At 42.6% G+C, this 26876-nt stretch overlaps 1 protein-coding gene across 1 annotated transcript in view; it reads left to right on the plus strand.

Moving 5' to 3' along the window:
• The window catches only part of GNAQ (G protein subunit alpha q), a 288945-nt gene extending 266699 nt beyond the window's left edge, over positions 1-22246 (plus strand). The window contains exons 6-7 of the mRNA XM_067744118.1: positions 12067-12220; positions 18018-22246. Of these exons, the coding sequence (XP_067600219.1) occupies positions 12067-12220; positions 18018-18208 (345 nt within the window). The 3' untranslated portion in view covers positions 18209-22246. The remainder of the gene's footprint in view (positions 1-12066; positions 12221-18017) is intronic.
• Positions 22247-26876: the final 4630 nt, after the last annotated feature.

Below are 26876 nucleotides of genomic sequence, written 5' to 3' on the forward strand. Positions count from 1 at the left end.
CTGTTTTTGTTTTAATCCTTTACCTCTGCATCCCTGCAGCCTGTTTCTATTTCCCTTTATCCAAAGTCTCCAGTAATTTGGCCAAGTCACTATTCATCAGCTGTAGAATCAGAAAGTGGACAAGTGAAACAAAAGAAGCTGACATTCACACACACTTTGCTCCTTGCTAACAGCTCTAGTACAGTTTGCAGAATCCTTTTTCAGTTTGAGGTGTGGATGGAGTACAGGAAAGGTGAGTGAATTGAAAAGTCAGTGGTGTGACTACTCAAGGCATTAACTATCTGAATCCTAACTCAGTAATTGAGGAGCATTATGGGAAAAGAGAGGGAATTTACGTATGTAAGTTAAGGATAGACTCTGGCTCACTGGCATGTAAGCATACAATTAGTAGGATATGGAGCATAGGGTAAATGTAACTAGAAAGATCAATGTGCTATAAAATAGTCTTTGAAAGGAGGTTGCTACTTGGTCACTTGACTGAACTAAAATATTAGGACATATTAAAGGAAGTCCCAGGAAGTAAGCTCTGGGACTGTGGGCTTCCACATCATTTGTCATGTTTCTTCTTGCTCATGTTGAGTCTCTGGGCAGTCCTTGGCCTGAGGGTGACCACCTCTTCTTGCCCTGTCCCTCCAGTCTCTTTCTGTCATCCTCTTTCCCTCCTCCACTCCTCTCCTACAACACGCTGTGCTCTGCACCAGTTCACTGCACAAGGGCCTGCCTGCTCTGTGACCTCATCTCTGCTAGAAACCTTAGACAGGAGGTAATAGGCAAATACGCTGTATTCCTTTGCTTCTCTAAACATCCTGTGCGGGTAGAATACATCAGTTCATAGAAATTATAATATTAAAACCTTCAGGAGCTGTCTTCAAGCCTGGAGAGTATGCCAGAATCGATCTGAAATAATCACTTGCAAAGATTTGCAAGGACTAAGAAAATTATAGAGGAAATGATATCTGTCCAGCTGAGTTTAGTATCCTTATTATTTCTATTCCTGTTGTCTAATTTGGATAGCAGAAGTGGGATGGCTAGGGAGCTGTCCTTAATTATTTCTCATTCGAACTGCTCCACTTATATCAGTTGTTTTCTTGGTTTGCTCTGGGTTTGAGAGTTGTTGGGCTGCTCTCTGCAGGCCTGCAAGCCCTGTACTTGCCCAGTCCCAAGGATAAAGAAAGAGCCCAGAGTCAGCCACAGAGACATCGATGGTCTAATAGATGTGGGATCTTACACATCTGAAGCTCAAAGGTCCTGGAGCGACACCCCAACGTGACGGCAGGCGGCAGGCGGAACAGGGAAGCGTCTTCTCTACCAAGGGAAGAGGGAGGCTACCAGTTATAGGGGGGAATTGACGTCAGGTTGGCTCATCGGTTACCAGGGAAACCATATGGGTATGTCCTGCTCTGGAGGCCCCTTTGGTAAACTATCATAGTGGAGATGTTCTGATCTAAAGATTAGAACAGTCACCAGCTGGGGCCTGGGACAGGTATGTAGGCATTTACTGATTAGGCTCTGTGATTAAGAGGGAAGGTCAGTTATGTGAGTAGGGTGGAGGGGAAGCAAGGACTGGTCGAGCAGGGGATGTGCAAAGATCAAGAGAACAGTCATTTTGAGTGGACCAAGCATATGAGTACTGAACATTTTTCGAGATTTTCAAGATACTCTCCCTTATTAACACATGGAGAATCTTAGGAAGAAACCATCTCTAAGTGAGCATTTGGCAGAAACCTGGATGATTTTCCAGTTTTTTATAAATCAAATGTATCTGGACTTGAAATCGTGGATAGATTAACTTTGTGCAATTCCAGGGAACAGAAAGATCTTACTGGATTTATAGTTTGGCCAAAGATTTGAGATAAGCAATCACCTTACCAGGAGGCTCTTACATCGCAATTTTGCCACGTCTGAGAGCGGCTGCTATCAAAAAGCTACTATGTGCCGGGGTCGTGGCTAAGCACCTTGCGTGCATCATCTCATTCTGTCTTCCCAAAACCTGAGAGATGGAAGGAAACTGAGGTGCAGTCACTTGCCCGAGGTCACAAGGGTATTCGAAGTAGAGCCATGTTTCAAACCGAGGGAGCTCACAGCCCTGGCCCTTCCCACTCCCATCTCCCCCCAACAACAGGAGCTCAGCACAGAATGTGTTTTGAATGTGTGTTGACGTCACCTAGGACACATATCAGTGTGATCCTGCTGGAGATACAAAGTCAAACACACCAAGCTTTTAACTAAATAATCGAGGAAGGAAAGAAATATGCAGACCAGGCTTGCAAAATTTTTTTTTTCATAAAGCCTTTGGAGTTCCTGTCTTTTCAGTTGTTCCGTGTATTTACTCAGTTGACATATGTAAATGAAATAAATTCCTGAGAGAATATGTTCCTAAGTCCTTGTTAAGGATGTGAATTTTTCAAAGTATTCAGTGTTTGGTAAGCTACAAATGATAATGACTGATTCAAATTTCACATTATCATGGATTGTTACATTAAAAGTCAACTAGTCTTGCCCTTTTAAAATGATGACCTTTAATATAGTAATTTATGAGGTATTCTTTGATAAGTTATGTCTGAGAAGAAATAGTGAAGCTTGTCGTAGCAATAAAAGCGAAGAGTGGCATTTAAAATTCCTGAAGCCATATGTAAAATAGATAACTAATAAGGACCTACTGCACAGCACAGGGAATTCTTCTCAATACTCTGCAATGGCTTGTATGGGAAAAGAATCTAGAAAAAGTGTGGATATATGTATTTGTATAACAGATTCACTTTGCTGTACACCTGAAACTAACACATTGTAAATCAATTATACCCCAGTAAAAATTAAATAAACAAAATAGATTCCTGAAGCATAAAATCCTATCTCCTGATGACCTCCTTTCCTGATCAATTTCAGAAGCAGAAACGGTGCTAATAAAAATGGTAACTGGTGCAGTGTACTGGCTGCACATTTTCCATCATGTGCAGTATATAGAAGCAGCCCTACAAGCAGCTAGGCGTTAAAATTGATTGAGTGTGTGGCCAGCAGATATCTTAACCTGTAACTGAAGATCTGGATTTAAAATACTGTAAGACATGATAAAACGTGTATTTTTCCCTTCTGCTAATAAACCAGCGGTCCCCAACCTTTTTGGCACCAGGGACCGGTTTCCTGGAAGACAATTTTTCCACGGACTTGGGGGCGGGGGGCGGGGGTGGTTCAGGCGGTAATGGGGAGCGCTGGGGAGCGGCAGGTGACGCTGCGCCGGCTTGCCCGCTGCTCACCTCCTGCCGTGTGGCCCTGTTCCTAACAGGCTGCTGACCGCCACCAGTCCGCAGCCCAGGGGTTGGGGACCCCTGTGCTAAACGATCTGTTACTTTACAGACGTGCTCATGTAACCACTCGATGTCCGTGTATCTGGACCTCACTCATTTGAGTGTGTTGCTTGGCCTTTTTTAGAACACTCAGGAAACACAGAATCACAGAATTGTGAACACAAAGTATGAGCAAAGAATCATAGGCACCTGACCGACTTCTGCATCAATTAGTGAGTTTGTGGACCACTCAGACTGTCTGCATCTCTGATACTGAAGGACATTTCTGAGCCCTGAAATGCTGCATCCCACTTTCTCTGGGGTACATCCTATCAGGCCCTCAGTGGTGATTCAGCAGTCTGCATGTTTATTTCTTAAGTGTCTAGTTTTGCATTTAAAGGCTACGTTCTAGATCTTACGGGGAATATAAATCAATGTGGTTTATCAAGGCATTGATAAGGGGAATATTACAATAGGGAGAGACAGGCAGTGGGTAACTTGAATCGTAGAAATGAATTAAAGGTCTCGTTTAAATTGTATTCTTTGCAGAGAAATGTGAGAACTTGTATTTAATGGCAAAATAATGAGTTGTTGCAAAAGTTATGAAAATGAATGTTCAGATCTCTGGTTTAATGCCGACTTTGCTGGAAGGAAGTACCACCTTGGCAGACAGCAAACAAGCTCTCCATGGCAGCAGGGTTACAAAGGTATAGACATGAAATATTGCCCCTTGAAGCCCACTGGTAATTTTTTATGTAGAGACTTGGGCCAAGTTACAGCCTGAAGAAAGCGGGCTTCCTATTGCGGTCTTGAGCCATGTCCACGGGATCTGGCCTTTTCCTCGGTAAGAGGGAGGTTTGCACGTGAGCCAAGAGGAAAGCAGAGGCCTCTTACCTTCAGGCAGATAATTGTATCTCAGCGAGCTGCAGTTGCGATGTCTAATGGGGTTTCCTGTTGGACTCTGCTACCTGCCAGCACTGGCAACAAGCAGGCACTGAGAGCCGGCAGCATATTTCAAGAGTGGCGGGCTGGAGTCCATGTGTTCTTCATGGAACTTGGCATGTATGTGCCTCCCAGCCCCCACTGTAAGATCCAAATGAGGAGGAATTGTTTCACATTCTCAAAATGGAGAATTTTCTTACTTGATGCCCAAGTTGCAGAGATCAGGAGCCCACGAACTGTTTTATACAGAATCGTCATAGTTCACTCCAGAGGATCCTGGGTTTCAATTCTCTTTTGCTTTCGCTCTCCCTCCTCGTAACCTCTCCTCTGTCTGTCAAGAGTCAACTCAGAATTGCATTTCTTTGAAGCCTTCCCCAGTCACACCTTTCCTTCTTGTGTGACTTTTTTTAACCACTCTTAGGGGCCCATATGTGGACCTGTAACTACATGTTGACCCTCCTGTCTGTTTCCGCCCTCCAGGACACAGGCCCTGCTCCAACACGCTGTCATCCCCAGCATCTTACAAACCCTCCACATATGTCTGCTGAGTGATGGGCAAACAAAGGCTAGGACACCGTGTGCTGAGGGTGTGAGGAAGGGCCAGTCCAGGGGGGCTCGAGGAAGGAGTTTTGAGGGAAGTCAGGTCGATTTGGGTCTTGAAGGATTCGGAGGACAGCATTACAGGTCAGGAAAGTGGTCACACTTGTGTGATAGTGGTGACATTGAGTCCTTTTATGTGGCAAAGGGAGCATTTGTGAGGGGTCAGATTGAAGATGTGCACTGCGCTCAGGTCGTGCCAAGCTGTAAATGCCAGACTGAGGAACTTGGGGCTTTACCCTGCAGCAAGCATTAAGTCACTCATGTGCAGCAGGGGGGTTGCATAAACCATTATTTTCTAGAGATTAGAAATATATATATTTTACATTACATGTAATATTATACATTATAATATATATTTAATGTCAGTTTTCTATAGCCATTCATGCACTGATGGACACAGGTTGCCTCCATGTCTTAGCTAGTGTAAATAACGCTGTAGTGAACATGGGTATGTAGCTGTCTTTTCAACTTAGTGTTTTTATTTTCTTCAGAGAGATACCCAGAAGTGGAATTGTTGGATTATATAGTAGTTCCGTTTTTAATTTTTTGAGATATTTCCATACTGTTTTCCATAGTGGCAGCACCAATTTACATTCCCACCAACTGTCTACAAGGGGTTCCCTTTTCTCCACAGCCTTGCCCACACTCATTTGTTGATTTTTTTTTAAAATATACATCAGCCATTTTATAAATTTATTTATTTAATTTTTGGCTGTCGGGTCTTCGTTTCTGTGCGAGGGCTTTCTCTAGTTGCAGCGAGCGGGGGCCACTCTTCATCGCGGTGCGCGGGGCTCTCACTGTCGCGGCCTCTCTTGTTGTGGAGCACAGGCTCCAGACGCGCAGGCTCAGTAGTTGTGGCTCACGGGCCCAGCTGCTCCGCGGCATGTGGGATCTTCCCAGACCAGGGCTCGAACCCGTGTCCCCTGCATCGGCAGGCGGATTCTCAACCACTGCGCCACCAGGGAAGCCCCATTTGTTGGCTTTTTGATGATAGCCATTCTAATAGGTGTGAGGTGATATAGTGATTTTGATTTGCATTTCCCTGATGATTAGTGATGTTGAGCATCTTTTCATGTAGTTTCTATTGGCCATCTGTATATCTTCTTTGGAAAAAATGTCTATTTAAGTCATCTGCCCAATTTTTAATCAGAAATGGTGTTTTTTTGCTGTTGGCATTGTATGAGATCTTGAGAATCAATTTGAGATGTTAAGGATTAGAGGTGTAAGACCCCTCGGGGATGGCCTCAAGAGGGCCTTTTCTGATGATCCTGGGAGGGAAGACACCGAACGGTCCCACCATTCTGCTCATGATCACAAAGTGGGGAGCAGGTAGGCACCCCTTCTTCCCAGGCCAGCGATCAGGGTGGAGTTTAGTGCTCCACCTGTTCACGGTTCCAGCCCGAGTGAGGAGTGACTTACCTGATCAGTGTCGTCTTAGTCTGTTCGAGCTGCCATAACAAAATACCGTAGACAGGGTGGCGTATAAACAAAAGACATTTATTTCGCACAGTTGTGGAGGCTGGAAAGTCCACGATCAAGCCTTGGGCGGTTTCATTGTCTGGTGAGCATCCGCCTCCTGGTTCATCGATGGCCATCTTCTTATTGTGTCCTCACACAGCAGAAGGGGTGAGGTCTCTTTTATCATGGCATTAATCCCAACCACCTCCTGATGGCCTCACCTTTTAAAACCATCACATTGGGGGTGAGGATTTCAACATATGTATTTCAGGGGGACCCAAACATGTGGTCTGGCCAAGACTGACATTTCCATGGCCATGTTTTCTTGAGGCAGGGTGACTGCATGGAGACCACCCAGGCCACTGGGTGCCCACTCACTGGCAGCCTGTCCTCAGGTAGCATGGCCCTTTGCTCTTCCCATGTCTGTGGAGGGGGGGAGACTAGGCAGTCCCACGGATTTCTGTTCCCTCTGTTCCAGCTTTCTCACCTGCGTCGGGCCACCTGTCATTGGGAGCGACGCTTTCAGTCTGGGAGAAGTGGCAGATGCGGTTGATAAGAAGACAGAGCGTCCTTGGGGCTCAGGCATAGGCGGGCCCCCCTGGGTAACAAGGAGCCCTGTGTTGAAGAGTAAAACCTTTACTAACATCAACTGGCTTTAACCCCAAGAGAAGGAGCGTAAGATTAGCACCACCACCCCTAGACGGCTTTTAAACCTGTCTCCAGAGGTGAACAAATCCTCATGTATATGACTGATAAAATCAGTGTCTCATGTTGCTATTTTGTTTTCTTACTTGCAACTCCAGGCCCTACAGAATTAGTAAAAAGCAAGTGTCACCAAGTCTTGTGGAACATACCGTTGCCTCACATTTCAGTTTCTACTGAGCAAAGTGGATTATGCCTCCTGCACTGCACAGTCCACCACCTTGTAAGGCATCATGAAAATCTCATTTAGTCCATTTAGGATTTAGTCTGGGGGTTTTGATCAGGTGAAAAAAGGCATCAGGAATTCTCACTGTGGAGTGAAAAACAACTTACAGAGCATAAAGTAAGAATCTCGTCCTAATTGGGAAAAACAAAAAGCATGAAGCCAGCAGAGTTATATTTTCATCACACGACTCCGGCACTGGGCTGGATGTGTGACTAGAACTTCTCATCACGAATGTGGGACAGAGCATCGCCTGTCTCGTTGTTGTCCCTAGCTCAGCACGCTGTCTGCACCTTCCACCTCCAAGTGTGTGCCGTGTGTCAGCAAGGTCAGCTTCACTTGGGAGCATGTTAGAACTCAGGCTCCTGGGTCCCACCCCAAGCTGGGTCAGAACCCATGTCCCCAGGTGATTTCATAACACACGTTAATTTGGAGAAGCTCACCTACAGCGCACAGTGCTTCACAAAGTTAAACCTATATCAGAAGCCCTTCCCTGGAGGGCTTGTTAAAATATAGGTTCCTGGGGCTCCCCCTGGGAGATTGAGTTCGGTGGATCTGGTTGAAGGCATAGTGGTGCCGATGCTGCTGATCAGCGGTCCGTTTTGTTGCTCTTTAGCTTTGCCCTGAATGAGAAGCTCAGGCCCAGGCCACACAGCACATGGTAAGTGGGAAAATAGCCTAGAGCAGCCCCAAACTGCATACACGAGCGAAGCTTGCATTGGACCAGGCCAGTAAGCGGGCATGCCTCCACAGTGGCCCAGTGCAGCCAGGGACAGTCATCTCTAGGACCCGGGGCTGGGCACAGTCCACTGTCCTGGCTGTTGGCCTGGTATGAGACCCCCTCCCAATAGAGCCCCATCTGGAGCTTGTGGGCTCCAGTCCTGATTTGAAACTTAATCAGAGAGACTTCACGCGCCTCCTTGTGCTTTGACTCAAGGTCAAGACCACTCTCCCTTTCCCTGTCTCCACCCAGGGTCTAGCAACTTGCCCTAGAAGGACTCCAACCAGAAGAGCCCCCAATAGGGCCCGTTTCCCTTCTGCAGAGTGCTAATTACAATAAGTCTTTCTGAGGGAGGCTCCCTGGTTGAGGCCAAGATGTACATACCCGCCCTTTAGAGAAGGCTTCTCTGAAGACCACAGTATGACTTTGTAGAATTTCTGTAGCTGTAAATAAGAAAAAAATGTTAATTCTCACATCAGGGATGTCACTATCTAATTAACCTTCTTTAGATCCTTTAATTCTTTCAGTTCTTATTAGAGCCTTTGCTTTCCTTCCGTCCTAAAATTTTCAACCTATAAAATCTCAGGCTACAAGACATTGTTTCTCAGTGAATATGGTTTCCAGGCTTAAAATTTTACCACTGGTAATGATAACCAGTAAAAGGCACGTAGATGGTAAATATTATGTTTAAAGGCTATGCGTGTTATTTATGTTAAAGATAAATGTGTACAGTAAAATAAACACTGTCCCTTGAGCCATGAAGTAACCTTTCACTCCACTGGTCCCACATTTCATCCGTATTTAATTATGTAAGCAATGGTAGGCGCAAAGTGTAAAGGTCAAAGAGATTGTGATGCCAAAAACTTGGTCTCTGTGCACCCGTGCCGAATCGAATCTCAGAGACAGAGTTTTGACTGAAGTAGAAAAGAATAGCTTTATTGCTTTGCCAGGCAAAGGGGGACACAGCAGGCTCGTGCCCTCAAAACTGTGTGTCCCAACCCAGGGGGATTTGGTGAGGAGTTTTGTAGCAGTGTTTCAGGGGTGTGTGCAGGGCCTGCATTCCTTTAACCTGGCCTCAGGTGGTCTCCTGATGAGCTTCTCTGGTTCTCAGGGTTCTCAGACTGCAACCTTCTCTCTGGAGTGAAGAATGCTTCATCAAGTAGTTAACATCTTCCATTTGTTGGGGGTTTTAGTTTAGAAGAGCTCAAAGATACTGTTATGTGTATCCCTTGAGGCGAGGAGGAACCAGGACCCTGCCCCAAGGCTGCACTGTTGTTTCTTGACTGCTCCTCCCTTGTCTCTGCATCGCCTCCCTTCCCTAATTAGCAGCTGTTTGAACCTGCCCTTTAGAACTCTGGGAGGGTCCTGGAGGCTGAAGCCTATTCCCTACAAACAAGAAATGGGGGACACAGAAGGGCTTCCATGCCCAGGAGCCCCACAGGGTCCTGCTCAGTTTCAGTTGGTGGCGATCGACTTTACCAGATTTGGTAAAGATCTCCTTTTGAAAAGTGGGCCTATTCAACCTGATTTGAATCGGCACACTTTATATTAGAAAAGAGCAAGACATATTCAGGATCTAGAAAACTGTGCTGGGTGAGCTCAGTGTCCCCGAGATTTCCTGGAACAGCAGTCAAAGGGTAATGCAGAGGAGTGTACTTGGCCTCCATAGTGCTGCCCTATGAAACTTAGGACACATTCTGCATCAGGAAGGCAAAAGCTGAGCAGAACGTGTCAACAGCTTCGAGCCTTAGTCTTCAAACATCATTCATTCAATTTCCTTTTAGAAATTGAGAGTGAGGTGGATCCAGGTATATCACTTAGAAGCACTTTTTTTAAATTTTTATTTTATGTTAGTGTAGAGTTGATTAACAATGTTGTGTTAGTTTCAGGTGTACAGCAGAGTCATTCAGTTATACATATACATGTATCTATTCTTTTTCAAATTATTTTCCCGTTTAGGTTGTTACAGAGTATTGAGCAGAGTTCCCTGCGCTATACGTTTGGTCTTTGTTGCTTGTCTGTTTTAAATGTAGCATTGTGTACGTGTCAGTCCCAAACTCCCGATCTGTCCCTCCGTCCCACCTTTCCCCCCCACTAACTGTAAATTCGTTCTCTACGACTGTGAGTCTGTTTCTGTTTTGTAAATAAGTTCGTTTGCATCATTTTTTTTTAGGTTCTGCATATAAGTGATATCATATGATACTTGTCCTTCCCTGAGAAGCATTTTATATATAATAAGAACCAGAAAAATACAGTTCAAACTAGCTTAAAAACTAAAGGGTACTTAATTGGCTCATGTTACCAAAAAATCCAGAGGCATAACCCAGTTCAGGTATGGTTTGACCAAGAAGTTAAAACCTGGTTTCTTTTTCTCCCTGTTGCAAGATAGTTGCTAGAAGCTTGAGGCTATACAATGCCTCTTCCATTTTCTTGATGAAAGCAGGGTTCTCTGTTCCAGAGCTCTTAGCAAAAATCCTGGGGTTAATTACACCGGTTGAGCAGCTTGGCTACGCTGATGACCATAAACCAGGGAAGCAATACTCCAAGTGACGTGAGCCTGGATTCAGAGCCCAGCCCTGAATCAGCCCACGTACCAGGAGAATAGGATGCTCTGGCTTAAACCACTGACCCACCTGGTAGCAGTGGAGGTGGGCTCAGTCCCCAGCAGGCTTTTCCATTGCCCCAGACTTGGTCATAACACGTAGAACTAAGGGGGTTGGAGAGTGTTCCCTGGGAGAAGTGTGCCCGTGCACCAGGGAAAGGAGGAGTCTCCAACTGTGCTGCCTTTGTCCATGACCTGAGGATGGGAATGATTTAGAAGCAACTGTGTCTGTAGAAGGAAGCTGGTGAATAGATGTGGGCTAAACTAGGAGACTCTCCAGCTTTTGGCTGGTGAGTCTCAAGAGTAACTTTGATTAGTATCTTTGTTTGTAAGACCAGGCTGACTAATTCCTTGAGAATCCGTTGAGGTTTCGTTACCAAGGGTGGCTTGATGATGGTTTCAGGTGAGAATAGTTTCTCACCAACACTGAAGGTAGTGCGAAATATTACATTTGTATCTCTAAGTAATTACTATGTATGTGTCCACGGTTCTGTATGAAAATTATAGTGAAACTTAGGGAGAAGGTGTGTTCTGATAAAGAGGAAATGTGTGATCTAAAAATATTTTTCCATGTGTTTTTCTAATCAGGGAATATATATATTTGTAAAGTAAGTAGTAATAATTCTAAGAATACAGATGCACTTTGGGCAAAGAATTAAGTAACTTTGTGGGGGGTTTTTTGGTTGTTATTTATTTTTGGCTGCATTGGGTCTTCGTTGCTGCACGCGGGCTTTCTCTAGTTGCGGCGAGCATTTATTTTTGGCTGCGTTGGGTCTTCGTTGCTGCACGGGGGCTTTCTCTAGTTGCGGCGAGCAGGGGCTACTCTCCGTTGCGGTGGCTTCTCTTGTTGCGGAGCACGGGCTCTAGGCACGTGCGCTTCAGCAGTTGTGGCACGTGGGCTTCAGTAGTTGTGGCTCACGGGCTCTAGAGTGCAGGCTCAGTAGTTGTGGCGCACGGGCTTAGTTGCTCCGCGGCATGTGGGATCTTCCTGGACCAGGGCTCGAACCCATGTCCCCTGCATTGGCAGGGGGATTCTCAACCACTGCACCACCAGGGAAGCCCCCTAAGTAACTTTGTTTTGATTGCTATGAAATAGAACTAATAGTGAAGCCCCAAGTACACATAGCTTAAGAAATGCAAAATGAAGCCTGGTACTTTGTTCTTAATTCAGATCTTAAGCATTTGGCCATGAATGAATAATTCTTAGTGGACATCTGTGACGCTTGGTGGACTTTTGTGACAGTGTGCCAGATGCATGATTCTTCAGCCTTTGATGATTCTCTTTCAACCTTAAGAGTTATTTCAGCAGATGTTTATTATTATTATTCTCTTCCGCTTGTCAACCTGAGAGTTTGCCTAATGAAAAGAGCTGCTGAGCCTTTTGCATGTAAATCCTGATAAAAGCTGCTACAGCCCAGCCCAGGGCCACAGAAACTGAATGCATACCAAAGACGGGTTGGACTTACAAAACAAACAGTTCACAGACTGAGTAATCATGTAATTCACGCGTTGTTTTTCTGATGATTTTTTTCAGAACCGAATGGAGGAAAGCAAAGCACTCTTTAGAACAATTATCACGTATCCCTGGTTCCAGAACTCCTCAGTTATTCTGTTCTTAAACAAGAAAGACCTTCTAGAGGAGAAAATTATGTATTCCCACCTAGTTGACTACTTCCCAGAATATGATGGTAAGTCAGCACTCTTCCGCCCTCCCAGTAGCTAGGGACACATTCCACCCGCCTCCCGAGACCAGTGCCTGAGCCGACACACGACGGTGCTCCGTCACTGCCTTTGCCCCCCCGAAGCCTGCACGTTGTGATTGATGGAGTACGAATTCTTGTTTGTCCTGTCTTTTAACGACGACCTGAAATGTTTCATACCCCGACAATGCTGAAAGTTATAGTTATTTCAAAGCACATAAGAAGTTGTTTTCTTCTGCTGTTCAAAGGAGGGAACAATCCCCTAGTTTTGAGTAATTGTGTGTCAACCATGATAGCTCCCTCTTGATTTCCCTTTCGTTTGGTAACAGTCTGCCTCTGCCTCTCTCTAGAGAGAAAACAGAACGTTGTGGTCAAGAGCCCATGGTCTGAAGTCGATCTACCCAGTTCTGATATTTCCTATTTGTAGAACCCAGTTCTGATATTTCCTATTTGTAGAACCGTGATCAAGTCATTTAGTTGCTCTGGGCTTTAGGACCAAACTTACGTTTTATAGACTATAATAGATAACATATTGTGACATTTTAGCGTGATGCCTGACACATGGTGAATATTTAGCAAATATTTACTTTTGGGGGCTTCATGACCCCCTGAAGCCCCATCACCCTAAGGGGTGGCACCCATCCTTTAAGCCCTTCCTGTAGCACTTAGGGTCTGTAGCACCCACTTCAGTACTCATATGTATGCACTTCGCATTATTTTCTTCCTTCTTACAAACAAATCTTGCCTCCTCAACTAGACTGTGAAATCCTGGATGACCGGGCATGACAACCAACCCCTTCCGAGAAATACTTGTTGATTGATTGGTAACAAAATGCATCCACACCCAGCCACTCTGAAACAGGTGAAAGAGTCACAGCCACTGCCCTGTAAGAACTTACGTGCACGGTCCACACCCATCTCCCCATACGTGCTCAAGTCTAGGTTAGGAGTGGCTAACTACGGCCTGCCGCCTCTTTTTATAAATCAAGTTTTATTGAAACAGCCATTCAGTTATATACTGTCTGACCACTTGTATGCTGCAACAGCAGAGCTGAGTAGTTGTGACAGAGCTCAAGTGGCCCACAAAGCCGAAAATATTTCCTCTCTGGTCCTTTAACAGAGAAGTTTGCCAAACCCAGATCTAGATGAACAGCAGGTAAGAGGACAAGCTTTGAATGTCACAGAAAACCAGCACTGCCACTTACCAGCTATGGTGCCTCGGACAAGTTTATTCAACCACTGAGTTTCTTCATGAGTAAAAGAGAATTGAATGGAATCACATATGTATGTAAGTTACTTAGCACAGTGCCTGGCACAGAGAAGAGCACAAACCCAAAAGTACTTATTATAGAGGTGCAACAGTAAGAGAACGGGCTATTTTTTAAAAGTACGTTATCAGCAAAGGGTATCTGGCATGGATGTCAGCTCAACAGTGTTTCTGTTCTGCAGACTCCCTCAGAATGGTAATTGCTTCAAAACTAATATTCAGTCTGGCCTCATAGCTTTCTACGAAGACACAGACACATCGAGGATGGAGTTTTATTCATCTTTTCCTCACACATGCGTTTGGTATGGTGCTGCTCTTGGAAGGGGAACGTTACATGTTTAATGAAGTTCCCTTCTCAGATACATATAAGACTCTGAGCGTTGCTGACTCTACCATGTGGGGATGTCGTCAGGTATTAGAGATAGTACTGTTTTTGGTAGCAGTGTGTTCCCATCCTCCGTCCAAGTACATTTTCCTTTGTGCTTTGAGGTTCCTTTAAAATGATACTTGCCCAGCCTAGACAGTGTATTCTCTTTTCCTCCTTTTGCTTTGCCACTCGCCTGCCACCACATCACAAGCGCCAGAGCCTGGAGTCCTCAGTGCTCCTGAGGAAACTGGAAGGAAGTAACTTTGTGTTAGTTCTCTCCCACGGCAACAGGCTGGCTCCTTAAACACGAGATCTGCCCGAATAAGATGGGCACGAAGCATCTGACTTACACCCAAACACGCGTGCTTGCCTCACACACCTGGAAGGAGAGGCTCTTTGTAGTTTTTCTCAGAACTTGGTGAGAATCCACGGATGGGATATGACCCCGACCTCCCGACGCAGCACCCGCCTACAGGCTAGCGTGTTTTCATGATATGCTTGCACACGGGAGGACAGAGGCAGCACGGCCCTACAGAGCAGACCCACCGAGGCTCACAGTGCATGAGGCGGCAGCACGCACAGCACAGCACACCGGGGTTGGTTTCCTGCAGTACGACACGTGTTAGGAGTACTGTTCTCCCCTCTCTGTTCAGCGTCTTCCTAACCTCTTTACACATCTCCTTTGGCCAATAATTTCCCCAGATATCCCATCACTATGAGTGTGAGCATCTTCCTTCTAACATGTGCCTGTTGTGAATTTTTTTTTTTTTTTTTTTTTTTTTTTGCGGTATGCAGGCCTCTCACTGTTGTGGTCTCTCCCGTTGCGGAGCACAGGCTCCGGACACGCAGGCCCAGCGGCCACAGCTCACGGGCCCAGCCGCTCCGCGGCACAAATCCGCATCCCCTGCATCGGCAGGCGGACTCTCAACCACTGCACCACCAGGGAAGCCCCATTGTGAATATCTTTAAATCCCAAGATGTTTTTTACTGTCCATCTCCCCCAGTAATACACGTAACACATACAGGAAACTTGGCCGTGGAAAAAGAAAGACAGACACTGATTGTTATTCATAAAGCAAACACAGCTGTCATTCCAGGAGACTTCAAGCCCTTGTAAGATGAGCTAAGACAGAAAAAATTCTAGGCCCACTCTGCAGTGATATTTTTATCATAAACATGTTTATAGTATTCTAAATTTCACACTTCCACATTTCTGCACTTACAAGGTCTTCATTGTAATGAATGCCATTTCTGTATTTCTCTTCGGGAAGGAAAATTACCATTTCTACATGGACTTGAATTGCAAAATTGTCCATAGAGACTATGGAATTCTGTTACTGCTATGATGACTAAAAGGATTTCTTTGTAGTTTATGTTTATTCAAATAGGAAATTATGCTTAAAAACGTAACAGGTTCCAGGTGCTCTTCCGTGAACTTGAGTCTTGTTCTGATATACTTTAGAGTTAGAAAAAGAAAAAGTAGACCTTTCTTTCTCAAAAAGTACAAAATTCATTCATAAGCCAGAAAGATAAGTGTTCTTCTATGAAAATGAGAGGCTGCACCAGTTCTAACAATCTATTTGTCCTGGTTTTAAATATTTTTATTACTGCTATGGAATTATTAACAGTAAGTACATCGAATAAGCTAGGACATTAAGTGATTATATATATTACATATTTGTAATTGTGTAACTTTTTAATTATGATGCCAGCCTTCTTAATCATTGACAAAAATTTTAATTCTGGGCTCTGAAGTTAGAAATTCAAACATTCCTTTTGTAAATTGTACAAATGAGAATGATCCGTTTTCATGGCTCTTTCTCCCAGTTTCCAGCAATGCTGGATATAAAGTTATTTGCAGTAAGATTGGTTTGAAAAGTTTTCAGGTTGGCTGTCTGAAACTCACGGTGCATTTTGTTAGAATGTGCAGGCCCTCGGTAGAAATTTCAAAGATTTCTTTGTCCCAACCAGTAGATAACAATACTGACAGAAAAAAATCTAAGCTGTGGATCCCAAGAGGGTCTTCTGAGAGAGGAAGAGTGGAGGTTATAGCGCAAGACCTTCTTTCATGGTACAGAACTAGAAAAAATGGGAGAAATGCAGATGTATAAGTGCCACAAAGACTCATACGAGAAAGGTGCTCAATCCTTGATAGGTGGTGGTGGTGCTTTAGTGTTGCTTTTAATTTACAAGTTTTAAATTAATATATTTATTAGGATCTTTTATGCTCTATTGAGATATAATTCATATACCATTTAAAATCCACCCATTTGAAGCGTATAATTCAATGCTTTTTGGTATGTTATGTTAATTTTTTTAATTCTGGTAAAATATATGTAACGTAAAATTTGCCATTTTAACCATTTTTAAGCATGCAATTCAGTGATATTATAATTACACTCACAGTGCTCTGCAGCCATCACTATTCCCACAACTTTATCATCACCCCAAACAAATTCTGTAATCATTAAGCAATAACTCCCCTTTTCTCCTCCTCCTAGCCTCTGGTAACCTCTAATCTACTTTCCGTCTCTATAAATGTGCCTAATCTAGGTACTTCATATAAGTGGAATCGTACAATATTTGTCGTTTTGTGTCTGGCTTATTTTACTTGATAAAGTGTTTAAGGTTCATACACGTTGTGGCATCTATCAGAACTTAATTGTATGTATACACTACCTTTTGTTTATCCATTCCTGTTGATGGATCCTTGGGCTGTTTCCACCTTTTGGCTGTTATGAATAATGCAGCAATGAAAATTGGTGTACAAGTATCTGTTAGAGTCCCTGCTTTCAATTCTTTTGGGTATATACCTAGGAGTGGAATTGCTGGCTCATGTGGTAAGTCTGTGTTTAGAGTTTTGGGGAATCATCAAACTGTTTTCCATTTTCCATTCTCAGCAACAATGCACAAGGGTTCAGATTCCTCCACATGCTTGCTGACACTTGTTATTTTCCACTTGATTTGATTATAGCCATTCTAGTAGATGTGAAGTGGTATCTTATTGCGATTTTGATTTGCATTCCCTAATGACGTTGAGCATCTTTTCATGTGCTTATTGGCCATTTATATATCTTCCTGAGAGAAATGTTTATTCAGGTCCTTTGCCTATCTTTTTATCAGGCTGTCTTTTTGTTGTTGAATCGTAGGAGTTCTTGGTATATTCTGGATATTTACCCCCTTAGCAGATATGTGATTGATTTGCAAATATTTTCTCCCATTCTGTAGGTTGTCTTTTTTTTTGTCATTTTTTTTTATTTCTTATTGAAGTATAGTTGAATTACAATGTTGTGTTAATTACTGCTGTACAGCAGAGTGTGTAGGTTGTCTTTTTACTTTCTTGATGTCCTTTGATATACAAAAGTTCTTAATTTTGATGAAGTCCAATTGATCTGTTTTCTCTTTTGTTGCCTGTGACTTTGGTGTCATATCTAAGAATCTGTTGCAAAATTATTAAGTAACTTCTTCATATATCCTGGTAAATGTACCATAATCCTTCTAAGACAGTGCTTGGCACATAAGAGACCCTGGATAAAAGTAAGAAAATGTAAACCAACTTTTAAAATCATCACACGTAGTGAATTGAATTCTCATAAATGTGGTTTGCTCAGAAACACCAGAAGTGAGGCTACAGAGGACAGCTGTAGACGGACCAGACCTTAAGGAACAGGTTTTGTATTCTGAGAGAGATTTCAGTCTGGAGAATGTAAAATGATCCATCGTGGAGTGGGGGAGGGGAGACACACAGGGGCAGATTGACGGGAGAGCCTGAGGCAGTTACGTTGTACGCATGCTTATTATGCAGCTGAAACCAGCTCAGTTAACTCAGCCCAACAGAAGGAAACTAATCACACCCCTACAGAAGATTCTGCTGTGGCTCCCTGTCTCCCAAAGAATCAGAGCTAAACCTAGCCTGCCCTTCAAGCTGTCTGCCTGTTTTCACCTAATCACATTCTGTGGATGGATGGAGATGAATGGATGGGCAGGTAAAGTGACCCAGAGGAGCAATTACACATAGTCGTGTTGAGGAAGGTGCTTGTAACAGATCCAGTCTGCACTGAAGAGGTCTTTATGAGCATCAGTAACCACTGACTGAGCAAATGCCTTAACAGATCAGCTGACCAATGTCCCTTTCCTCCCTTGGCCAACAGGACCCCAGCGAGATGCCCAGGCAGCTCGAGAATTCATCCTGAAGATGTTCGTGGACCTGAATCCAGACAGTGACAAAATTATCTACTCCCATTTCACATGCGCCACAGACACCGAGAACATCCGCTTTGTCTTTGCCGCCGTCAAAGACACCATCCTCCAATTGAACCTGAAGGAGTACAATCTGGTCTAATTGTGCCTCCTTGACACTGCCCTTCCCTTCCCTGGTGGGCTATTGAAGCTATACAAGAGGGACTGTATTTCTGTGGAAAGCAATTTGCATAATACTAATTTATTGCCGTCCTGGACTCTGTGTGAGCGTGTCCACAGAGTTCGTAGTAAATATTATGATTTTATTTAAACTATTCAGAGGAAAAACAGGATGCTGAAGTACAGTCCCAGCACATTTCCTCTCTTTTTTTTTAGGCAAAACCTTGTGACTCAATGTATTTTAAATTCTCAGTCATACTCACAAAGAGCTGTTTCTTCCTCTCTCTCTCTCCCCTCTTCTTTTCTATTGAGCAAAATGAAGCTGATTTTCCTTTTCCTAACCCATCCCTTCCTCCTGATTTTTCCCACATTACAATGGCCTTTATCCTAGTTCCATTCTTGGTCAAGTTTTTCTCTCAACTGATACAGTCAGGACAAGTGTCATTCAATTTAAGCCATCAACATCAGCTTAATTTAACAGTTTGTAGTTTTTGCTGAAGGATTATAAGTATTAATACTGTGGTTTTAAATGTATTGCTCTGGATATACATGTAGAGGTTTTTTTATATAAATACATTGTTTTGCCTCACTTTGGGCTGGGACAGTGGATGCCCATCTAACGGTTAAGTGTCTTTTTTTTTCTTTTTTTTTTTTTTTTGGATTTCTACCTTCAGCCATAGCTTGGTTGCTCAGTGAACTGTACATAAGTCAGTAAGGCAAGGGCCAAGACACACAGAAGTCCGTCCTTTTGAAATGCCATGTGCCATTGTCCTTCCTCCTTTCCTTCCCTTTTTTTTTTCACCTTGCTTTCTTCAAACTGCAGATGCCAAAAAATAATGCCAAGAGACACTACATTATTCCAATGGCTGCTACCCAGATCCTTTTCATAGGTTGCTCTTAATTTTTTTTTCCTTCAGTTCAAACTTTTCCTCCCTTTTTTTTTTTTTTCTTAGTGTTTGGGCCACAATTTTTAAAATGACTTTTATTAATGGGTATGTGTTGCCAAAGCTGGCTTTTAAAAAAAAATTTTTTAGTGAGAACTTAAAAGCCAGTATCTTAAAATATAAGAGAGTAAGACTGTGAAGGCTAAAGTGTTTGGCTGCGAATGAACCTGAAATACCAGTTGCCAAACAGTTGGTCACTGTCAACTTGACTCTCATAGTCCATCCTTTTCTTTGCCCTTAAAATCATTGTTTTGTGTCCACATTCCATGTTGAGCATCTAAATCGACAATGTGGAAAAGCTGTCCTGTGTGATACCCCATGAAATCTGCTTTTCTCTCTTCATTTGAAGCCAGTTTTACTCTCTTTGTGTTCTTTAAGGTCAAGTAGGTCTGCCAAGAACATTGGTTGATAGTATTATTCTGACACCTTTAATTTGCAGAATCTGAAGTTACTGCTCGTTTACCATCTTTGGGATCTTAAACTGGTGACTGGCTGAGTTGAACTTAAGGAAGATTTGTGGACCGAAACTCAAAAGTAACCTCTCTGTTCTGTAGAACATGTATTTATAAAACTGAACATAGTAGGAGAGAGATTTGGAATTCTATATGTGCAATTTTTCAACCAATGCAAAAAACACAGCACATGTATTGATGAGCTTCTGTCAAGCAGTTTGAGTTGAAATATGATTTAAGAACATAAGTCATGACTGTTTTAAACCTGCTGGGAAGTTAGAATTAGGCCATGATGCTGGTCTCAGTTTAACTACAATACTATTTGGCACGAGTCTAAACTTTCATATACATCACTCTTTTGGAACAGTAAAGGAGAGGGAGAAAATCAATGGCTTATCAGATGAGTACCAGAGTTCCTAAGTAGTAATGGGATGTTCCCATTCTTTACTCTCCCAGCCTCAAACTACACAGGTTACTTGGTTTTTTTTTCCTCCTTATTCAGAAAGCACCTGTAATTTAATGAAGAAACAGACTGCCTGTAGGTTTAGTGCAATTACGAATGCTCTAATCATTGTACATACATCTCTCCCTTGATATTGCATCATCCATCCTGGCTTTGTAATCATTAATTTTTTGGCAGATTGAATGTGCTGTATTGATATGTATCTATGTAATTGTATTGTGTGTCTTGTAGCTAATTCACATTTTGAATAATGTTATTTTATTTACTTTTTTAAGAGAGGAGAATGTAAATTTGTCAGTTTATTTCTGACTAGGGATATTTTTTTTTTTTCCATTTAGAAAAGAAAAAAAAAACCTTACTATCGTACGGAGCGGTACTAGCATCGTGCTATATAAAATCATTTGCACATTCCTGAGTAGAGGTATACTGATTATAAGACCCAAAGGTCTTAAGACCCAAAGGTAATTTCATAGCAAAAATCAGTTGGAGCTTTTATACAAACATGGAAACCAACTTTGTAGAACTTTTGCCATTTGACCTAGGATTGGAATATGAGCTTTTATACAATTCATATTCTTATTTGGCAAATATGCACAGTTTAGTATTACCTCTCTGATGGCCTTTATTAGAAAGGCAGTTTTAGAAGCTATTGTGATCCACTAAGGAAATGTTTTAACAGCTAGCGACCACTGCTTGCCTGAAAGGGCGATCTTAAATTTGGTGCAGCAAAAGAAAAAAAAAAGAAAAAAAAAAACAAAAAAAATATAAACAACAACATTTGAAGGCCTACAGTGTGTATAGAGAAAACCTCATCACAAGGTCATAAGTGTTACAGTTTTAGGGAATCAAGATATTCTATTTAATAGAGCTATAGTAGATGTAGTCAATTAAACCTGATCTCAGAGCTCAAAGAAGCTGAGCAAAACAGGGAAAGATTGTTATATTTGTCTTTATGAAATCGGGATGGAATTGCTATGCAGAATTGCGGTTTGTGGTCTCACTGTTCATCTTAGGGTGCATGACAAGATCCCTTCTCTTGAGAAAGGAAAAAATTGATCACCCTAGTTACAGTGACGCATAGAAACCAAATTGTATCCACACTAGTCAGTCGAAGCTAAAGGATTTTCTTTTTTGTTTCTTTGGGGTTTTACTGAAGGGTCTGGGGTGGGAAGGGATTCTTTTCAGTTTTGTATAAAAACGAAGTTTACTCATGCTTTCTATTATTATTGTGATTGCAAGCATTCTAAGCGTGTGCCGCTGGACCCCTCTTGTGATGCTCTCGGTAACAGTAACGGAGGCCTGTGGCGAGTTTTGTGGTGACTTGGGCATGTCTTATTGAAAAACAAAAACACAAAACACAGAAACCTTTCTTCAGCAGACCAAGGCAAGCAGCCGTCTCATGACTCACTTAACACATTGCAGTGTACCAGTTTACAGATGATTTTTCCCTTTTTGCGTGACATGGCAGTTCCAACCCACAGAGAATCCCTTATTTGTAAATTGGAGGTTTGTACTATGCCTTACAGAGCTTAAATTCAGAAGTTTGTGCCTCATATCTGAAACAAAGGGAAATAATAACAAAAGTAAGTAAATCCCCTCAAAGTGTTTGTTTTTAAATACATTTTCATGTAAAGAGCTCTGTTGAATGTCATGAATAGATTGGGGGGAAAAATCTTCTAGAAACCTGCATATGTTGTTTACTAGCAGATGACATCTACAAAAGGTATTTAAGGAACACCCGAAACTTGTATTTTTTTGTAGATTAACTAGCAGGTCTAATATTTAAAAAAGGTAATTCAGCTAAAGGACAATTTACTTTTTGTACTTCAGACTATCTTGATTGTCAAGGTGTACGAACTGTAATTTTAAAATTTATACTGCCACATGATTGTAAATTTTAGTTGTCTTAAGTTAGGAATCAGTGAAAAGCTATTTATGCTGGATAGGGGTCAAAAATGACTATTATTTGCAAAAAATATATAAAAATAATGGGAAGAAAGGGCTGCATAATGAGATACTTACTGCAAGACTCAGATACTCGTTGGAAATAATCAAGTTACCCTCAATTTCCCTTTGTTTTCAGTTTCTCAAAAAGAATGAATGAAATGAAATATAGCAGAATGTTAACCCATATAAAAATAAAGTGTACCCAAATATTGTAACGATATTGCTGCTCTTCTTAAAATTAAATAAGGGTTTAAAACCACTTAATTGGTAATTGACAACATCTCAGTTGACACAGATAAGGTGTGCTTGGTATACTGTTTTCTTCCAAAGGTTATCTTTGGTTAGAAACACACACAAAAATTAAAACTAGTAAGTAACATTGTGTTTATCTATCTCTACATATTTCCAGCATATGTAGCGTTAATAGATCTGTCCTGGTAACTATGTCTTTGGGATTTCATTTTGATTCCATAAAATTAGGAAAAGAAATGGCTTAGTTGTACATGACTAGCTAGAGATTTTTGGAGCCAAACACCTGCTGTTTCGTAGATACTTAGTACACAGTCTGAACTTGCCACTTGTTTTTCTCACAGAATAACCATTTCCTGCTGTCTTCCCAACTACCAATGCCCTTCAATAACCCTGTTGCTTCTAGAATCATCTGTTCAAAGTATGCATATACACCTAGCACATAGTAGGTGCTCAAATATTAATTTCCTTCTTACCTCCCTTATCATGTATCCTCCATTGCCCCATATGATTCCACCCCAATAGTAAGTGGCATTTACATGTTATGAAAACATCTATTGGGTGAAATTGGATCTCACTTGGATAAAGGAATTCTGACTTCCATATAAGCTTTGGTAGACAGAAAAACAACAGGGAGAAGATATTCTTCAATAGAATATTTTTAAGTTTAGAAAAGGAAGATGGAAAATTACTATGTAACTTTGTTCAGGTTACTTCGACTGAAACACATGTTTTTGGTGGATTTCTTTTCCTCAAAGAACTCTCTAAATGCAACTTGCTGGATTCCTCACCTGTCATCATGCTGGAAACCCTTACTAGACCTATGTATTTTAGGGAGTTTTGTCAGAAAAACATTTTTAACTTGCAGTATTTAAAAGAATCATATTTACTGTTCTTAAAATGTCATTCAAATGCATGTATTGTCTATTGTTTGGGGATGGGAACTAGTTTTGCAAAAAAACACCTAATGTTGTATAATAATGCCCCGATGATCTTGCTGGTTAAAAATACAGTATTTTTGGCCATAAGTTTGTACTACAGTTTTCTTCATTCTTGAGTTTTCCTTCTCTTGAAGTTGCCTAAGCCTCTCCAAGAATATTTTTTATTAGAAGGAGTATTGGGATAAGTCTTTCCTTCCTTAAAGCACTTTATACTGCACATCCATTTCCCAAAGTAGGTTCAATAGTTTTTAAACAAACCACCAAAAAAAAAAAAGAAAAAAACTCTTTTCCTTTCTGAATATAATCAGAAATTTCCGACTTCTTTAGTGGAAGTTTTCATATTGATAGTGTTTATCAAATTTGTTTAAAAAAAAATACTTGCCCTAATTTAGGTTGCAAGCAACTGTCAAAACAAGTTTAAATAGCTGCTCAATAAAGACTTACGACAAGCCCCAGTCTTCACCCTGAGGCCATCTCCTCAGTGAAAGAACACGGGGCCTCACAGGCAGAGGGTTTCATTAGAGTTTCTTGTCTCAGCCCTGGGAATTAAAGGTCCACTCCACGTGGGAAAAAGGACCTGGCGTAGGTGTCCGTTATGTCTGTGATTTTTAGAAACATAACGTCGAGGCTTTTGAGAGCAGCTGAAAACTAGCTTTTCTTTTTCTAGCAATTTTGTGAAGTCGGGGTGATGGCAGCAAGCGCTTCTCCAGAAAATCGGTGCTTACGTATAGGGACCTGAAACCGTAACAGAAGCAAGACCTGTTCCTGCTACTTGTGATCAGGTCTTTTACTTGGTAGCCCAGCCCTTGCTTAGGGAATTTTGTGTCTTGCAGAATACTGTTCCGTCCATTAACTTTAGAGAAGAAAGTGTCATTTTTACTTAAAAGCCTTAGTTTTAAGGCTCTCCTATCCTTGCACGTTTTAGAGACCCTTTCCAGTAGGCGGTGTCCCTTCTCTCTGGATCTTCCTGTGAAGGGAATGGTGTGCCTGGGGACTGTCATTAGTACGGGCCTGGAGTGACAGTTCCCACAGCCTCTCTGCCGAGGAACCGGGGTGTTAAGCAGCCCCCTAGCGCTCCTCACTCTGTGGCCTTCTTGCTGGGCCCTGACCCCACCAGGACCTGACCTTGGTCCATCTGCGTCATCATCTTGAAGACCCCCGCCCACAGAAAAAGACAGGAACTTGCTGAACATTATTTGAGCCAAGTATTTTAACTTGATCTTTCAACTCACAGGTCAAGCCTGCCTAGTCTGATTTTTTTCTGTGCTATCCTGGGAGCAATAAAAGAGTAGCTGGTCTGAAAGCTGCTCTACCTTTCTCTTCACCTTCCCTGTCTCCTCCCATTTTTTCTCTTAGGATGTGACAGCCGGCATGCTGCCTCTTGAGAAACCAGTTAGACCACAGCAAAGAGGTGGGGGGAGAACTTGATGCCAAGGAACAACAGTAGTTCGTGTGAGAGTGCGTACAGAGCAACTTCTAATCGTCATCAGCCGGTGTCTTGCTTTTCTCTAGTCTGATTCTGAGTCATTTCCATGTTCATCAGCTACTTCATATTTAAAGCCTTTACTGAAATGGTGATCAGGGTTGGACAGTGGAAGGCAGTGGTTGAGGGTGGGTTTCTGGTTGGTTCTTTTTGTTCTAAGTTATCTATGTGTTGCCATTGTTTCTTTGTTTCATTGCCACGGCTAATGAAATACAGATCCAGCTATTATGAGGCACTGAACTCAGTCTATTTTAAGGGAGCCTCCCTTAGGTCCCTGCAAAACAAGGCCTTGGTTGTAAAATGCGGGTCTCTTTAAAATCTAAGATATACAGGGAATTCTGAAAAGATTCTTTTTGAATTCTGATGCCTCAAGACTTTAAATATGATCTGGATTGAGGCTCGCTCTTTCTGTTTTCTTCAAGAATGCAAAGGCCAGATATTTTTCTGTCCCAAAAGCCTGTGGGTAAGATAGGCAACTTGCCTCTTTAAGAGGGTCATTAAACCAAACCATAGTAGCAAAGAGCCGATGAGGTTCCCTCAGCGGGCCTTCCAGGCCCTTCCACCGCACTGCTTCGGCCCTCGGTGGCCGTGGAGGAGGAGTTCTGCAGCTTAGACTATATGCCTGTCCCATTGAGACAGGCTGCATAAAGGGCCCCTGGAACTTTCACCCTGTTCGCAGTTTGCCCAGTGTGTTTCTATGGTGGATATTTTAAGCATCTGTAGAAATGAGAGTCCCAGGAAAAGAGATTGGCAAGTGAAGCTTGGCAAACCCTGCAAGTCTGTAAATGGAATTCCACATCATGTACCCAGCTACGAAGAAGCTTCCATAGCTGCTCACAGGACCATGTTTGTGTCTGCTCTGGGGTCCCCTCACCTAGGGCGCCATGCCTATTAGGGATCCCACACTGCTTGCCACGTACTGTCCAGTCAAGGTGCCAGCTGGGGCACCCCTGACGTGCAGGGTCCACGTCAGGAATTGTAAACGCCGTGGTTATTTTCCCAGGCTCGCGGCAGCATTAGCAAAAGGGGCCTGCTTTCTTTTCGTGGAATACAAAACAACCCAGCCAGTGGTGTCCTGATAAATGGTTAACAGCGGGGGAGCAGTGCAGGATTATGGTACTGATTGGTAGTGAGTGCTGATTTCCGTGGTTGAAATGTTCCCCCACCATGCCCAATTTTAAGCCACTGATTTGTAAGGTCACGACTCAGAGCTGGGAAGAGATGCTAACGATGGACTCTCAAGCTATCCTGCAGGGAGGACACCCTCACTCCCTTAAGACAATGCCTTTCTGTAAACGTGGGAAGCCGGCAGCAGGACAAGCCTACCTGGCTGATTGCACCCAGAGCACCTGCATTCCCTTCCCCGTAACCTGGAGCTAATTACCAAAGAGCAACCTGCTCACAATAGGGTCAGAGATGAGGCAGCTTGGCTGGCGATACTAAACACTTAAACTCTCAGAAGGAACAGCAGGGATGGGTACACCTGAAACTAAGTCAACTACACTCCAATATAAAATTTTAAAATGAAAAAAAAAAAAAAAAAAAGGAATGGCAGGAATGGGTACCCAGGAAGCTGGAGAGGAAAAATGCAAAATCAATTTGGACATCGGATTAACCTAACGCTCTGTGTGCATGTGTGTGAAATGTCTCAGCATTTCCAAGCAGTTCAATCGTTGCTGAACAAACAGAAAAAGCCTGTCCAAATATTCATACCAGTGGGTGACAAGATTAATCCTAAATCTCTTAAAAACTAATCTCGATACATATGTGGGTATACGTGTAAAACCTAAAAACGGTTTGCCCTTGAAGTTGTGTACATGTGTGAATACATGTGTAGTCACAGTCAGACTGGCTCATCTCTTGGTTACTAGAAGCATTTAACTCAGTAATGCTTCATACTGACAGGATCAAGACAGAAAAGATTATAAAATCCACAGCTAACCTTCTTTTGTTGCTGTTGTTAATGTTTCTTTTGCCAGTCTTTTCAGGCGCCATCTTTAAAGAGCTCTGTCCTAATCTAGGAAAGAACACCTAATTATGGCCGATTTAAAATGTTTTGCTTTTAATGATGAACCTGAGCTGGGGCTTCAATGTCTCTGAGCAGTGAGGGCCTGTATTTCCAGCACAGACAGGGAGGAAGGGTTTCGAGAAGGTTCGGAAGCTGAATGAAGG

Source organism: Pseudorca crassidens, chromosome 7 (genome assembly GCF_039906515.1).
Source record: "Pseudorca crassidens isolate mPseCra1 chromosome 7, mPseCra1.hap1, whole genome shotgun sequence".
Classification (NCBI taxonomy): domain Eukaryota; kingdom Metazoa; phylum Chordata; class Mammalia; order Artiodactyla; family Delphinidae; genus Pseudorca; species Pseudorca crassidens.